The sequence below is a fragment of the Aricia agestis genome, chromosome 19, assembly GCF_905147365.1.
Source record: "Aricia agestis chromosome 19, ilAriAges1.1, whole genome shotgun sequence".
Taxonomy (NCBI): domain Eukaryota; kingdom Metazoa; phylum Arthropoda; class Insecta; order Lepidoptera; family Lycaenidae; genus Aricia; species Aricia agestis.
The window spans coordinates 8,630,125-8,647,229 of record NC_056424.1 but is presented as its reverse complement, the minus strand read 5'-3'; the positions used below and the strand labels follow the sequence as shown (position 1 = coordinate 8,647,229).

At 38.2% G+C, this 17,105-nt stretch overlaps 1 protein-coding gene across 1 annotated transcript in view; it reads left to right on the top strand.

Annotated features, from left to right (window-relative positions):
• Nucleotides 1-17,105, top strand: part of LOC121736755 (twitchin) — a 119,950-nt gene that overhangs the window by 99,853 nt on the left and 2,992 nt on the right. Inside the window, exons 115-138 of the mRNA XM_042128140.1 lie at nucleotides 174-294; nucleotides 710-907; nucleotides 1,551-1,670; nucleotides 2,391-2,555; nucleotides 3,142-3,312; nucleotides 3,807-3,923; nucleotides 4,071-4,236; nucleotides 4,800-4,960; nucleotides 5,563-5,721; nucleotides 8,006-8,213; nucleotides 8,676-8,760; nucleotides 9,023-9,124; nucleotides 9,436-9,590; nucleotides 10,056-10,208; nucleotides 10,723-10,849; nucleotides 11,312-11,411; nucleotides 11,605-11,770; nucleotides 12,487-12,611; nucleotides 13,978-14,176; nucleotides 14,621-14,790; nucleotides 15,193-15,311; nucleotides 16,032-16,164; nucleotides 16,477-16,643; nucleotides 16,916-17,057. Coding sequence (XP_041984074.1) covers nucleotides 174-294; nucleotides 710-907; nucleotides 1,551-1,670; nucleotides 2,391-2,555; nucleotides 3,142-3,312; nucleotides 3,807-3,923; nucleotides 4,071-4,236; nucleotides 4,800-4,960; nucleotides 5,563-5,721; nucleotides 8,006-8,213; nucleotides 8,676-8,760; nucleotides 9,023-9,124; nucleotides 9,436-9,590; nucleotides 10,056-10,208; nucleotides 10,723-10,849; nucleotides 11,312-11,411; nucleotides 11,605-11,770; nucleotides 12,487-12,611; nucleotides 13,978-14,176; nucleotides 14,621-14,790; nucleotides 15,193-15,311; nucleotides 16,032-16,164; nucleotides 16,477-16,643; nucleotides 16,916-17,057 — 3,529 coding nt within the window. The remainder of the gene's footprint in view (nucleotides 1-173; nucleotides 295-709; nucleotides 908-1,550; nucleotides 1,671-2,390; nucleotides 2,556-3,141; nucleotides 3,313-3,806; nucleotides 3,924-4,070; nucleotides 4,237-4,799; nucleotides 4,961-5,562; nucleotides 5,722-8,005; nucleotides 8,214-8,675; nucleotides 8,761-9,022; nucleotides 9,125-9,435; nucleotides 9,591-10,055; nucleotides 10,209-10,722; nucleotides 10,850-11,311; nucleotides 11,412-11,604; nucleotides 11,771-12,486; nucleotides 12,612-13,977; nucleotides 14,177-14,620; nucleotides 14,791-15,192; nucleotides 15,312-16,031; nucleotides 16,165-16,476; nucleotides 16,644-16,915; nucleotides 17,058-17,105) is intronic.

Below are 17,105 nucleotides of genomic sequence, written 5' to 3'. Positions count from 1 at the left end.
ACTTTTTCGGTGCGTTGCACCATTGGAACGTAACAACACAATATTTCCATATAGTAGTATCAATGTGGCGATATACTAAACGCAGAAATGTGTCTTATTTTTAAAATAATAATATTATATTCCATAATGCTGAAGGTACCTTCAGTTTTTCCTAATGTATTGTTTATTTCTAGGCTAAAGCACCATTCGATCCACCATCAGCGCCTGGTATTCCGAATATCCTGGAAGTGGGAGGCCACTTCGTGCACCTTGAATGGGCCAAGCCCGAGAACGATGGAGGTGCTAGAATACAAGGTAAAATTATTCACCATAAACTTGATGAATTGAAAACACTTTTTGAAATATTATTTTAAGCTTTCTTTCAGATTAAGCCATAAAGTATAAACAATTAATATACCTAATGTCGGTTGCAACATTTTCCTCAGATCATTTTCTTTTTCATTGGTACATACTTGCGTAAGTTCTGAATAATTCAATGTGCAAAATCATTACTTTAGCCAAGCTCCTAAGAAGAGATAAAAAACTTCATGTGGATGATATCCCTTAAATTTTTTTTGCAATTCCTTGTACCCGCTCATGATTTGACTAAATTATAACCCTTTGCTTTTTAGTGTTACAAAAATTTCGTGTTTCTCAAATTGTTAACTGCAAAATTTTTAAGCACTTCACATTTCAAGTCCTAAGCATATTCCGCGTTCCAATTCTCCAGGTTACTGGGTGGACAAACGCGAGGTTGGGTCAACAAGCTGGCAGCGCGTGAACGCGGTTCTGTGCGTGGCCAACCAGCTGAACTGCGCCAACTTGGTGGAGGGTCGGCAGTACGAGTTCCGTGTGATCGCCGTCAACGAGGCAGGCAACTCGCCGCCCAGCAGCAACAGCCAGCAGGTCAAGGCGCAGGATCCGAAGGGTAAGTTGAAAATTTTAAGAGCATTATTTTAGGTTTTTTTATACAATAATATGGATCATCTTCATAGACTTTTCGCCCATATCCTTTTTATGTCGCTTTTTTGATATTTAGTTCGCGTACAAGGTTGTTTTTTTAGGTTATTTATAACCTAAAATAATGAGAAATCTACCACTAATAAAGAAAGTTCGTAAAGAAAAGTGTTGGATATAAAATTTAAGTTGTCAGTTACAGTTTAAGTTAAGTTTTACTTGCGAAAGTTTAGTTATGTGATATTATTATGTCAAATCTCATACACAAAGACGAATAGTTGGAAGCGTTACTTTGTCTTTACAAGCAAAAGATTAATAAAGATTGTAGGTACCATCAAGGAAATTGATACCTAGGCAGATGACAGACCGAGATTTGGTCGGATCATGTCAATTTAATGTTAACTGTGATCTGTCGGCTGGGTTTGACGTAACGCGACCAAACTACGTAGGTTCCCCATCTGACTAGGTTCTCATCAATCATCAACTTCTGTGATAGTACTTAACACAGAAGTATTCTATTACATCCGATTTATAAGAAAACTCTAATGATCGTCAAAAATAATTGTTGACTTTGCCAATATAATTGGTAGTAAAATATTCAATAATAATTTCAGTCGCCACGCCGCCGGAGATCGTCAAGCCGCTGAAGAACGCCAACTGCATACAGTACCACAACGCTAAGTTCACTTGCACCATCACTGGTTACCCGAAACCTACTATCACTTGGTATAAGGGTGAGTAAAAGTTATATTATAGTTTAAGCCGTGAGACATAAGTGAAGTTTTATGGCCGATTTAGACGGGTGACTAAAGCCGCACCATTTCCGCCGCCGTGTAAATGGCAATTCGACTACGCCTAATGCCGCATGGGCTAAAGTCGCAAGCCCCAAAGTCGTGCGGCTGGTGACTAAAATCGACCGTGCAAACGCTCAGGCGGAAGCGATCGCTTGCTGCGAATACTACTGTCCACTGCAGGTGATTTGCCGGGTGACTAAAATCGACCCGTTAGTCACCCGTGTAAATCGACCATTACATCTACCATTCGGTTCATATCCGGATATCATTATATTATTTGAAACATCAGAAATTTTCATTTCCTCGCTATCCCTAACTAAATTGCGTTGAATTGTCGTATTGAAATAACTCATTTCCGTTGCGTTACAACGACGCGCGACAACTCAACTCAACTAGCTCAACCGAAATTTATATTCACTGCGCGTTGTCTACTTACTCTCCCATTTTATCTCCTATCTATCGTCGCGTTGAACATCATATCTGACGACGCAAAGCATCAATATTATGTCATATTGTCACAATATGATGATATAAAACGTGGAAGCTTCGCTGCAACACAAAGAAGCAATGTCGCTCATAAGCCATAAATCCATAAACTAATTTAAGCCTTTAAAATTTAAAAGTACTTAACTGAATTTCCTAATCCATTTTTTTGTCCAGGTGCACGCGAGATAACGAACGGCCCACGCCACCAGATCTGGAGCGAGGGTGACAACCATTTCTTGACGGTGATGGACGTGTTCGGTGAAGACGCGGACGAGTACGTCTGCCGCGCGGTCAACAAGGCCGGTGTGAAGAGCACGCGCGCTGAACTGTTGATTATGAGTGAGTATTTGAAATGGAGAATGGGCCTATTGATAAGAAGGGTCGAGATGTGACCAATGTAGCATTTAAAACCTATCGAGCCTGATAGGTTTACGAGATGTGTTACGTCCTAGATTGACCGGACTATTGGTGAACCGTGCCCATAGTGCGTTCCGGTAAAAAGGTATATGAGTATTTTTGTGAACTAGATACTCAATCTGTAAATAAGTTTATAAGTATTTTTATGAACTATTCAATGTTTTTGAGTTTGCGACTTCTAGATGATTCTGTAGCTGGTGATACTGAAATTAAATTATTCTGAAATGCAAATACTTTTAAAAAAATATTAATATATTTCTTAGCACCTACAATACATACTTCTTATAAAGGTTATATTTCTCTAAATTTTATATAGTGAGTGTGGCAGAGCGCGCGTACCCGGCAAGTGCGCCTATAGCTATAATTCCATATTGCTGATTGGAGATTTCCAATCTGCAGTATGGAAATTATAGCTTAATGGCGCACTTGCCGGGTAGGCGGGTTCGCCACACTCTATAGTATAATCTTAAGTTACCCCTTAATATTAATGCAATCTTTCTCTCTGCAGCCGCGCCGAAACTCAACGTACCACCTCGCTTCCGCGACACAGCTTACTTCGACAAGGGCGAGAATGTTGTGATCAAGATACCGTTCACCGGACACCCGGTGCCCAAGATCACGTGGATGAAGGAGGGTGAGACCATCGAGTCTGGCCTGCACTTCCACGTCGAGAGGAAAGGTGAGATTGTAGGAAACGTGTGCCTTCGTTTTGAGGATTGCTTGTAATTCAGCCTCACCAAGTTGGTCCATATTAATGTGGATGATCACCTGAGCCTCTAGTCAAAACGTTTTCTGTATCGCTTCTTTATAGAATCGCCGATCAAAATGTATGAAATTGATAAGAAACGAGTCGAACGTCAACGTCATTTCAACCAACGCTTATTGTCAATTCCATACATTTTGATTGGCGATTCTATACGTCAGCGATAAAGAAAGTCTTGGCTAATTCGCCTGTTGAGTTATTCGTTTTTAATTGGACATAATCGACGTCTATTGTGCATACTGTAGATGCCCATGTGTTATGGTGATCTTGGTTATCCATCATGCATGAGTAGTTTAATTTTCGCCATTACAATATCAGTTTTATAGAACTGGGATGATTCCCATCAGCTTTTGTCCTTTGAGATTACATATAACTGAATCTTTATTAACTTTCTTCCTATTTATTTTCAGAGCGTCACGCGATTCTCACAATCCGCGACGCCAGCAAGATGGACTCCGGCCCGTACAGGATCACAGCTGAGAACGAGTTGGGACAGGACTCCGCCACCATTAATATTGAGATTAGCGGTAAGTTATTTATTACGATTCACCAACAGAATATCGTCTGGTACTTTAAAATAAGAGACAAACAGTGGTAACTTTTAGTTTAGATGATTTCCAATGTCATAAAATAATTGTACACTATTAATTAATCATGATTTAACAAATTCCCAGACCGTCCCGACCCGCCGCGGTTCCCGTCCACGGACAACATCGGTGTTGACTCCCTTGCGTTGTCGTGGAAGGCCCCCATCTGGGACGGTGGTTCCGACATCACCAACTATCTCGTCGAGAAGAGGGAACACCCCATGTCCAGCTGGATAAGAGTTGGTAACACGAGGTAAGGGATTGAAAATGTATAAGGGGTGAATGCGTAAGAGGTTGGATGACTATATAAGGTTCTTCTGAAAGTTAATTGAGAGGCTTGTAGGTCTTTTGAAGAATTAGTAGAGATGTAAATTACTTTAGAACGAATGCTTTCTGCACTTGAAAATACGATAGTCGCATTTACAATCTTGATACACGAGTAAAAGAGACCAGTAGCGAAAGAGCCGAATTTCAATGTTTTCGATGACCGTGCGATGGAAATAAAAATTTAATTCAAATTATTTTCGGTTATAATTTATTTTCAGCTTAATTTATTTTAATAACTTACTTATTTCTTTAAATATTAAGACTGCGTATCCCCCAGATATGTGTTGCGAGGAATGTGTTTTTGGATCCAATAGAATCGCTGCGCTGAGCGAGGTTCTCAAAAACACCTTCCTCGCAACACATCTCTGGTGGAAACGCAACCTAAAAAAAGGGATTCTGCAAGTTTGGCGACTCTATCTATGACCATACCATAATAATATGTTGGACACCTTTAGATGCAGTTTGCATAAATACTTCCTCTCTTACCAGATTCACAACAATGGCCATCACTGGTCTAGTACCAGGCAAGCAGTACGAGTTCAGAGTATACGCCGAGAACATCTACGGCCGGTCAGACCCGAGCGAGCCCACGTCACTGGTGCAGACTAAAGCCATCATCAAGAAAGAGTATAAGAAGAAGGAATACCCAGGTAGGTGACAACATAGCATTTTATAACAAAACTTGAGGTTTTAAATATATTCCTTCGATCGGGGATTCTTGGAAATGCTATTGTATTAGTTATTCTAATAGTCTATATGGGGCTTGAAGGAATATTATTATTATTATTATTACGACAGCAGATAAATTTAAATCATCAGCCCAACGAAGGGCTTATATTGACTGCTATCCATATTATCCATATCCATACTTCCATACTAATATTACAAATGTGAAAGTGTGTCTGTCTGTCTGTTACCTCTTCACACACAAACCGCTAAACCGATTTTGCTGAGGCATGAAGATACTTTGCGTCCCGGGAAAGGACATAGGATACTTTTTATCCTTGAAAAATGTATGGTACGGTAAACGCATTTTGGCGCAACGAAGCTCTTTAAATAACTTTATAATTTCCTCGAAGGGACAAAAATGAAAATCAAATACCTACTTATGCCTTCAATAATATCGACACGTCTTATGATATCCATTTGGATGATTCTATATCTTCAATTGTGCTTTATGCTCTCGGCGAGATAGGTAAAAAAAATCATTTATTAAAAAAAATATAAACACTTAATATGTCTCTTTCCTCAGTCGACGAGACAGGCAAAAAGATCCGCACGAACGCGGACCACGGGCCCATCAAGGACTACGATAGCTACGTGTTCGATATCTACAGCAAGTATGTTCCTCAGCCAGTCGACATCAACACTTGCTCCGTATACGACAAGTACGACATACTGGAGGAGATCGGTGAGTGTACGATATCAAATTACACTATCACGCTTCGCACGCATGCACCACGCTTCGCATTTGTTGGCACGCTTCATGCGGCAGTTAGCTGGTATTATTGGCTTCAGACGCATGTATCTCGCTTCGTACTCGAGTTACCACGCTTCGCACGGTAATTGGCGCGTTTCATGCAGCAGTTAGCTGGTACTATCAACACACGCATGAATCTCGCTTCGTACTCGAGTTACCACGCTTCGCACGGTAACGCTTCATTGAGCCAGTACCTATATTTAGTAAGCTGTTATTATAGTTAACGCTTCAAGAGTGTTACCGCCTATTACGCTTTATAGACGAGTACGTAACACGCCTCATAAATGAGTGCATATCACGCTTCGGTAAGGTTACCACGCTTCGTAGAACTTGCTATCAGTTATCTCTTTGTAGAAGTTCTTAGTTAAAAAGTGTATTCGCAAGATTCGGGCAATTGAAAATTATTTATATTAAAATAATAAAATATCTTGCTCAAATGTTACTTCCATAATATTATGTCGTTTACTATAATATTATTTTGTTAATCTATATTTTCTCTTTCAATTGTACTTTTAATGTTTACCTACTTGAAGAAGTCCTCCTTTCACGCTGGACCAAGGTATTTATTTGATTGCTGTACCTCGATGCTTAGATGCACTATAATTTTTTAATGTCCTTACATTTTTATTGCCAGTAAATTTTGAATCTACTGTACATAATAGAAAACTACTCTTATTAGTACCTAGATGATAGATCATTTACATTACCTTGTTTTATCTAAACACTAGCTATTTGACCGAGCTTTGCTCGGTATTCGATGAAAATGACATTTTCTAAAAATGATTCCTAGCTAGATCGATTTATCGCCCCCGAAACCCCCTATATACTAAATTTCATGAAAATCGTTGGAGCCGATTCCGAGATTCCAATTATATATTATATACAAGAATTGCTCGTTTAAAGATATAAGATAAGATAATCTTTTAAAACAAAAAGTTCGCTTTCACTGTTGCTTTTGAGTGTTTTGACTCATCAAAAAATAATCCAATTCAAAAACATTACCACTTTATGTTAATCTCATAAAGTTTCATCACATTCGACTGTGATAATTTTCACATTTTTTTGAACATGTCTTCCATTGGATTCTATGGTAATACGCTTAATGATTTTATGACGAATAAAATAATCATAATCAACACAGAACAAATACAAGTACACTACACAACTTTAAAATTACACTTTTTATGAGCGAAAATTAAAAACTTATGATCCTCTAAATCATCTTAAATTACAAAATAAACATTCTAATCAAAATACTTCTACATTTAAAAGAGGCCTTTCTAAACTAGAAAATATAATAACAGATGCATCGTGAATTTAGTTACATAGATCCCTAATAAAAGAAAATACCAAAGCATGAAAATAAAGTAGCTATAACTCACGAAGTTGCTTGAAATATTAGATTTAACGACTAACATGTAGAAAGATCTTTGGATATTGTCCACATAAGGGAAAAGCTTCCCTACTCCCTTTTCCCCCTATATGATTGGCTACCGGTACATACTTAGAAATTATTAAATAGTAAACCTTTTATTGTTCGTAGATTAGTACCTACCTATAAAAAGTGTGGAATTTCAGGTCATTTCGTGAGAGCCCCATCCATACGGAGACCAGATGGAGGTCTGTGTGAACGGATTGATGTAGTGCATCTTATATCTATCTGCATCTCTCTCTCACACACGTATTATGATATATCCGTCTCACACTTTTGATTGACACATTCACACATTGATACACTAATTGGTGAAACACACAGAAGTTTTTGCAAACTAGCGTATAGCGCCATCTAGTTTAGTAATAATTATTTTTAAAACTACCTACATTTCAATTTGCAATTTTATCGTTACGGTTGAAACTAGTTTGCAAAAACGATTTTTATAATACAATTTAATATTTTAATTTTAGATTTACTGATTTTAATTTTTTAAATATTATGAGCTTATTATTACTATTATGATTTTATTCGTCAATAGAATGTAAATTGCACGGCCTGATTTATATATACCTATTATTTTATTAATTTGAATTTTTGAAGAAACTAGAAATACCTACTTAATGGTAACAAAAATTAAATAATTTAAAACAGGAATGTGTATTAAAATGAGCACGACTAAGTTAGATTGAAACATTAATTTTACTGTAGATTTGTAGATACTGTATATTAGACTTTATGCACTAGATTATAGAGTTAAAAGTAATAACAATTTCACTTTAGGTACTGGAGCATTTGGAGTTGTCCACCGATGCAGGGAAAGGTCTACAGGCAACGTGTTTGCCGCCAAATTCATCCCAGTGTCGGGTGCGATGGAGAAGGAGCTAATTAAGAAAGAGATAGACATAATGAACCAGCTGCACCATCGCAAGCTGATCAACTTACACGACGCCTTCGAGGACGATGATGAGATGGTCCTTATTTACGAATTGTGAGTATACTCTAAAGTAGAACAGGTACTGCTGTTCTTCTTTTAAATAAATTGTGCGAATGAGAGGCACCAGTTGAAAGCATAAAGTTAATATAGGTACCTAGCGGAATAGAGGAACAATCCCGAGTTGTCAAACGAAACAATATACATATATAGTGTGTACAACAAATATGTTTACGTGTGCGTGTATATGATGTTCCTACGTAAATTTTTCTGAGAGCTCAAATTGTCAACGTGCCGATAAGTGCAGAATGACTGTCAAACAGCTGATGAAAAAAAGAGTTCTGCCACCTCAAATGACGCATCTCTTTCTACCACGCAATGTTACTGACAGTAACATCTCGCTTGCTCAGCCCTTTGTTCCTCTATTCCGCTAGGTATATTAACTGTATGGTTGAAAGTCGCGTCTCTTTCTAGCAAAATGTGCAAATTCTAAATTCAAATAATTGTGTTTTGTTACAGCTTATCTGGCGGTGAGCTGTTCGAACGTATCACGGAACCTGGCTACAGCATGAGCGAGGCAGAGGCAGCACACTACATGCGCCAGGTAACCTACTCCTATAAAAAGTAGGGAGTTAGACAGATGAAACGGTGTTAGAAATTGGTGGTGAACAAAGGCCCATTAAAAATATTAAAATTATCAACGTAAAAATAAAAGAAGATTCATAAATGAAATTCCAAATGAGAAAGATTTAAATATCAATATTAGTCCAAGTAATAACTTGCTCTTCAAAGACGTTTTTGATGATATAGGCTCTGTGGTATATAGATTATATACAAAGCATTGACTAATGTATAAAATTTTACAGATTTGCGAGGGCGTCCGTCACATGCACGAACAGAACATCATCCACTTGGACCTCAAACCGGAGAACGTCATGTGCCAAACACGCACCGGCACTGAAGTTAAGGTATGTGGAGATAAAGAAGACGAAAGAAATTATTTAACCTGAGTATGCAAAATTTGCGAAACAACATAATATAATAGTAGCTATGAGTCTGAAACAGCATATGTATAATGGTACCACGAATCATTTATCAAATATGCAAGTGAGGTTTCGAAAACTAAGTTTTTTTTAATCTGCAAATGTCCTTGCAAATTAGAATAAAAATTCAACAGAGTAGTGTCCTTCTTTGTTTAACTTCACTATCCCAAAAGCTTACGGTGTGTTGCTTTCTTATTTTTGTGTGAAAGTCAATCATAATTTATCGAATTCTACAGATCATTGACTTCGGTCTAGCCACCAAGCTGGACCCGAACGAAGTGGTCAAGATTTCAACTGGTACTGCGGAGTTCGCAGCACCTGAAATAGTCGAGCGTGAGCCCGTCGGCTTCTACACAGATATGTGGGCGGTCGGCGTGCTGGCTTACGTGCTGTGAGTATAATGATGATGATGATGATGATAATGAGATGAATGATGAGGATTGAGAAGATAGTGATAATCTAGGTATTCTTAATGTTGATAGCAAAGTTAGTGGTGGTGTTGGTGTTGATATTCATAGCAGTGATGATAGGGTAGATAGAGATGATGATGATAGTGTATTAGGTATTTATTATGATAAAGAGTAGGATAAAGATAAATAAATAACAGTAGTAGTAACTATATTAAAAATAGGGAAAATAAATACATAAAAATGGGAGATAAAAGGTATAGAAAGTTTCAAAGATGTCAGCCTGTTAGTTATATAAAAGAACCTTCTATTTATAGGTTCTATCATCTATAGAAGATGATTTTTATCTTATTAGGTAAATCACATTTTACTAAATAGTTACTACGCTAGTAAAAGATAAAATATAACATGTATAAGAGCAAATCTACAATACTCCTAATTTCTTACAGGCTGTCCGGTCTATCACCGTTCGCGGGTAACAACGACATCGAAACCCTCAAGAACGTAAAAGCCTGCGACTGGGAGTTCGACGAGGAGGCCTTCCAACATGTCTCCGACGAGGCCAAGGACTTCATCCGACGACTGCTCGTTAAGAATAAGGAGTAAGTGCAAATAATAGACGAATTTGATATGTGATTGATTACAATAACTATGATTGTGGCCACGGATAGCCTTGTTGTTCTAAGCGACCTTTAAAGAATAAAAAACAATTTGTGACGTATATGGAAATATTATGTCTAATATAAGAATAACAGATCAGTGAAAAACATACTTTTGCATAGTCTACAATTTCTGCTAGCAATAGTACGGATAAAATAATCTAGATACGCGTTAGCGTGGCCAGTCAAGTTTGACCTCATAGATCTACTAGTTCTGCAAGCAGTAATACTGTTAAGCTGATTATAGATAACATGATACTTCAAGAAAGAATAAGCTATATTATTGCTATTGCTTGGTTAGGCGCCAATAGGCCTAAATACTACTTTGAGGTTGTTTTTATTTTACGACTTCTACATTTTATTATTTTCTTGTTATTAGACTTCTACATTTCATTACTTATATTTTTATTTTATGACTTCTACTAAATCCCATCTCATCCACCCATTATTTGTCCAGGAAGCGCATGACAGCTCACGAGTGCCTCGCGCACCGCTGGCTGAGCGGCGCTGCCGACACGCGCACCGCCTCCATACACTCGCGACACTACGAGCTCATGAGGGACAGACTGAGACAGAGATACGAGGTAAGTGAAATGAGATTTTTCATCATCACTATTCTATAGTCTGTTTTGTCTGTCAGTCTAATTAAGATTACACAGACGGAACCACCGGTGACCGGCGCCATGACGTACTCAATTCCTAGATACGGATCTATTTTCTACGCATCACATGACCATCATCACAGCCCTAAAAGAAGACTTTTAGAGAATGTAAAGAAATAGAAGATAAATGAAAATGAAATAGTAACTAGTTCTTTCTCCTTTGCATTAATATTATTAAAGTCCAGAGCTAAAGGTGGGACTGGATCGATTTCTATGAAATTTGACACTTAATACAGTATAGGATACAAGAGGAATATTTATGTAGCCAAATGTAAAATTTAGGACACTTTGCTAATTAATTATTCTTGGTCTTTTAGCAAGTTTGGTTGGTTGAGAGTTGATGTTAAATTCATAGGCTGTTATTGAAATGTGAATTTGTTACAGAACTGGTCATCGTACGTGCTGCCGATCGGCAGGCTGAGCGAGTACAGCTCGCTGCGCAAACTGCTCGTCGAGAAATGGAAGATCTACGACGGACAGTTCGGTAAGTTTAGAATTTATTCCACTTAGATGGAGACTGGAGGGACTTTTTGTCACTAAATTAACTGAGTCTGCAGCCAAGTTGTACCATAGTATGAGATGCAGATCTGCATGGATCACGTCATGACGGCATATTTTGTCAAATCTTGCTTCGGATTAGCACTAAACTCTTCTAACATTTCATCTATCTCCACCAGATCGCAGACAAGCGGCGCCACGGTTCGTGATCAGACCACAATCAGCGTTCTGCTATGAAGGCCAGTCCGTGAAACTGTACTGCCGCATCATCGCCTGCGCTGCGCCGACGGTCACGTGGTCGCACAACAACCGCGAGTTGAGGCAGTCCGTTAAATACATGAAGAGGTAAGTACTGAAGTACCATCGAAGAAACTGATTCATAGCTCCAGTTGACAGACCTACGTCATTCTGTCGGATTAGTCAATTCAAATCATCAAATGTCGACTGGGTTTGACCAGAGACTAGACATACATTCTCTATGGTTTGACATAATCCGACCGAATAACGTAGGTCCGCGATCTGCCGCGATATGAATCAACTTCTCTGATAGTAGATTTTTTAAGTCCGTTGAATAGATAAAGAGGTCAGGTAACATGAGGGAAAGCTTGAAGCAGAAAAATAGACGTGTGGTTTTATACCGACAACCAACGCTGGTATATATTATGATTGTAAAGTATAAAACAGCCAAAGTTTGTGATAGTCAAAGAAAGATCTAGAAGCAAGTTATCAAAACTCACTTTCAGAGGTTTAAGTCTCTACTTTTTCCACTGTCGTCAATCTTTATAATATGATCGGTGATCAACACATACCGTTTCAAATGCTCTTTCGACAAATAAAATGCCATATATATATTTTTTATTGTTCGAAAACCCATCCTTTGCAATAGCTACTTGCAACGTTCTTTTATTTACAATGATATGATGATGTAGATATTTTCCTACAATATTATGATAATGTATGATCATGTTGTGGAAGACCTTGGGGAGGTCTTTGCCCAACAGTGAGACAGCATAGGCTGAAAAAAAGTTGGTGATGATGATGATGATCACCTTTTCCCTCAGGTACGCCGGCGACGACTACTACTTCATCATCAACCGCACGAAGCTGGAGGACCGCGGCGAGTACATCATCCGCGCCGAGAACTCCTACGGCTTCAGGGAGGAGGTTGTCTTCTTGAATGTGCAACGTGAGTTATTTTTTATTATTATTTATGATAGTTGGAACGAAGTTCCTTATCGCGCGTTGGGAAAGGGGGCTAGACGAAAAGTTGTAACGACACGACAACAACACAACCGCTATAGTTGTAAGCTGTACTCTCTCTCTTTTTTGGGTGTATACAGGTTTTGTACATAAGAAACAATAAATTGAAACTTTGTTCCATCTCCGGGTATCCCTTGACACCTCTCAAGTTTTTTGTAACAGACACTCGCAAGCAAAGTTTTACTTGTAATTTCTAGCCTCTTAAAGGAAAGTTTTACTCATCAATTAGATTCAGTCACATTAGGTATGTACGCCGATTTTTGGAGTATTAGTTAATCACATTTACATATTATTTTAGTGAATTATACAGGTCAGCCATTTGTGATAAAAGATTATATTTTTTAAATATTAGAGCTGACGTAAGATCTATTACTTTTTCTCTACTTTTTGTCGTATTCAGTAACTTTTGAAACGAATAAAAATCAACTAGATTCATGACAGGAGACCATAGATTCACTGTGACTCTTAAAACTGTACCTATAACAAAATGTTGACTTTAATTAAGAGTGTTTCTCAATGGTTTCTCATATTTTAAGTCACTTGTGTTCGTGAACGTTATAGTCAACGTAATTGTTTTACGGATAGTATTTCTGCAACTTGGAAAAGACATCGATGTGAAATTATAAATAGAATCAGCGCGGTCTATAAATATAGTTTTGTGCGAAATAATTTACGAGTGTAGCTGACAAACAAATTGTGCGTCCAAATACAACGCAACATTAATCTATCAGAACAAAGTCACGTCGTTTATCAAGAATTAGGAACGAAATATGTGGAGCAGGCGTACTAGACCGAACGTCGCCTCTTGCCAAATACCTGAACTTCTAACGCCCAATAAAACTATCATATTGTCATCACTTGGTTAATTTATAGGTATAATTTAACTTCCTTGTTTCGAGGGTTCGTTTATTTTCACTGTGTTCCACAAATCGTTTCCTATTTTAAAGTATTGAGGCCGCAATAATTGCTGTGACATGATAAAAGTTTGGAATTGAAACGTAGCCAAATAAAGTCGGCATGACATTATAAAATACATAAATTGTATCTGACTGTATAATAATTCTATGTATATCTACAGTCAGATACCTTCATTCAGACTTTATATTGAAACAATCATAATTTTAGCTTTCATAAAATATTTGTAATCTAACATTCAATATTGTTTTATAAATATTTATAATCACTTACATAAAAAGCAATCATATTGCTATCCTTGCATTTTAACTACGTCATACTGCTCACTCCATCAGATCTTTGAACCCTAGTGATAGCAATCTCCGATCTTCTTCCAGCCGTACCCCGCGTCCAACGCCAACCAGCCGCGCCAGAAGCGCCGCGCCGCCGCGAAGCCCTGCCGTACACGTTCTGGCAGGAAAGCAGCGAGACGGCGCCATGCTTCACTTTCCAACTCCGACCGCGTGTCATGCAGGCGCGAGACACGTGCAAGCTGCTGTGCTGTCTCAGCGGCAAACCTACGCCTACTGTTAAATGGTAAGAAACTTGCCCATGAACGTATACTTTTGTTGCTACGGCCATTAAATAATAATAATAATAATAATAATATGCATTTGTGCTCCTTTATTCTGGCGCTAGATTGTATGCTATTCCAGCAAATGCAAGTTAAGATTTCAATCCATCTTCAATCTGGCTCACTAATATGTATTCTGTGCTCACGTGGTTGTAATCAGCCCTGCAGTGATTTACGTTTAAATTGTTTATGTTGAAATATGATGTATAAGGTGATATACAAATGTTCAGATATTCAATTCTAATTTCTTGTAATTATATATTGAGTAAAACGGGCTGAAACTCAGGAATATGCAGAAAAAATGTTAATATAGAGTTCTGCACGTTTTTCCCCAATTTCGGAAATTCCTAGTACCAGACCAGACTCAGGCAGAATATCTTATATCTAATCTCAACGTAACCTCTCAGGTACAAGGATAAGCGCGAGCTGTCCAAACACGACTACGCAATGTCGAACTCTGATGGCGTCGTCACGATGGAGATCGTCGACTGTCGCCCGAGTGACAGCGGCAAGTACTCGTGCGTCGCGACCAACATCCACGGCACGGATGAGACGTCGTGTGTCGTCATCGTTGAGGGTGAGTCTAGATGTTTAAATCTATGGTAAACCTTGATATTTATTTTGGAACTGGGCTTATATTTTCGATTACAAATCAGTTTTATAGAACGAACAGGAAAAAGAAGAGGTAGGAAGTAAGATCAAAGATATCAGAATATGTCCAAGTTCTATTAAAATTTTCTCCTGTGTCTAAGATTTAATTTGCCTTTCCTTGTTTTTTTAACATAGACGTCAATAGTTAACGATGGCAAATTACTCCTACTAGAAGAAGACGGTTCTTCTAGTAGAGTAGACTAAGTATAAAGTGCCACCTTTAAAATTGAATCATATTATTATGTGCTACGAATGTATTATCTACACTAATGAACAATGATCCTTATTACCAAGCACTAAACACTAATCACTAATCACTATTCCCCAGGCGAGGTTGTGAGCGAAGAGCAAGAGGCCCTGGCCCACAAGTTCCTCCACTCCGGTGACCGCCGCTACATTGAGAAGCCGCTGAAACCCGCGCCGCCACCCATCATCACAAAGACCAAGGTAATAATGAAAATAAAGTTACGTAAAGTACTACTAAGTAATTACAAAACAAAATACTGCGAATAATAATAACTGAGGGAGAGTAACTGCGTCAAAAAATTTGTCGCTTACATGCATAGTTTATGCATGTATTTGATACACAATTTTGTGTAAATATAGTAGTGACCATTAATGTCAACGGCTTTATTTCGTGAGTGTTTGTGTTTCATTGCTTTTGCCATATTTTAGCGTGCGAAACGGAACCAAATTCAAAACGGTTGAAGTATGGGAGTTACGTTTCCTTAGTTTTTATTATTCGTAGCCTTTACTCTTTACAATATTATTATTATGACCATGTATGTAATTTAACCCTCGGCAGTCTTAATTTTACCACGTTTTGTTCCTTTTGAAGTAAATTATGTATGAGAAACGGGTGGTTTTGAGGAATTATTATCAAGAGAAACTGTGCTTTTGTACTTTCAATTAATTTATTTCATTTACATTTACATTACATTAAAGTGCCATCTATATTTCCAACAGTAAAACAATGTGTATCGTGTTGTTTGAACCTCATAGCCAAAGCTTTCGTTTATAACGAGCTTTTGTCGCACGCAGTTGTAAAAGCTGTCGCTAGATGGCGTTTTTATGCATTTCTCTCACTTTCTAACTAACCGACTTCCAAAAAGGAGGTACTATATTCCACTGTGGATATTTTTTTAATGTTCTTTTTATTAATTTAAGGTCACCGTCGACCCACCAAGCAAAATGGCGCCCAGACCGAAATACTCACCACAGAGCTCATTAGAAGCCGGCAAGAAGAGACTGGACTCAGACAAGTCGTCACGATCAAGAAGTGCGACGAAGGAACTGATATGTAAGTTTTTTTCTATTTATTACATAATTATAATTTTCTCATCAAAGTAAAATGTTATAAGTACTCTTATAAGCTTAAAGGTACCCCAAGTTTCATATAAATAAATCTAGATGGCGCTAACTTCAAAATCAGTCCACCCGTTTGGATGTTATGATGTCTCAGACAGACACGTCAAGTTAAAATCAGTTCAGTAGATGACTGTGCTCGCACGGGGCCATCTTTTACCAAAAAGATGGAAAATTAATCTTTCCAAAAAATAATATAACGATGTTTATTAATGAATCCAATATATTAATGAATCCAATGTTCCAGTGCCCGCATCAGACGCGTCGATGTGTGCGCCGTCGTTCGCACGCGCGTTACCCGACGCGCTGGCGGCCCGCGACGGAGCGCCGCTACTGCTGTCGTGCTCCGTGCGCGGAGACCCCGACCCCAGGGTGCAGTGGTACAAGGATGATAAGCCCCTGAACTCGTCCGAGGTAAGTTGGGTGAAACACAGACCTGTGGGTAGAAGAGTGAAAGATGTGGATGAAAGAGTGAAGAGCTATGGATGAAAAGCTGAAAGGGCAAATAAGACATAGGATAGATTGAGCGTTGTAAACTTGTCTAAAAGACATATGATCTAAATTCTAAGACAATATGAACATTGTATCGTGAAACGTCGAACTCATATTATTATGTTCATGTCTTTATAAAACATCTTTCCTATCGAGTCATTCATAGCTAAATCACACTTTGATTTTATCTCCAGGTTTTGGACCTAAAATACAAGAACGGTGTAGCCTCGCTGGCCATCAACGAGGTGTTCCCGGAAGACGAAGGCATTTACTCACTGAAGGCGATCAACAGCAAGGGAGAAAGCGAGACGAAGTGCAAAGTCTCCGTTGTAAAAGGTAAAGTTAAAATTTTTTTATTACTTGAACTATAAAATATATGAATTA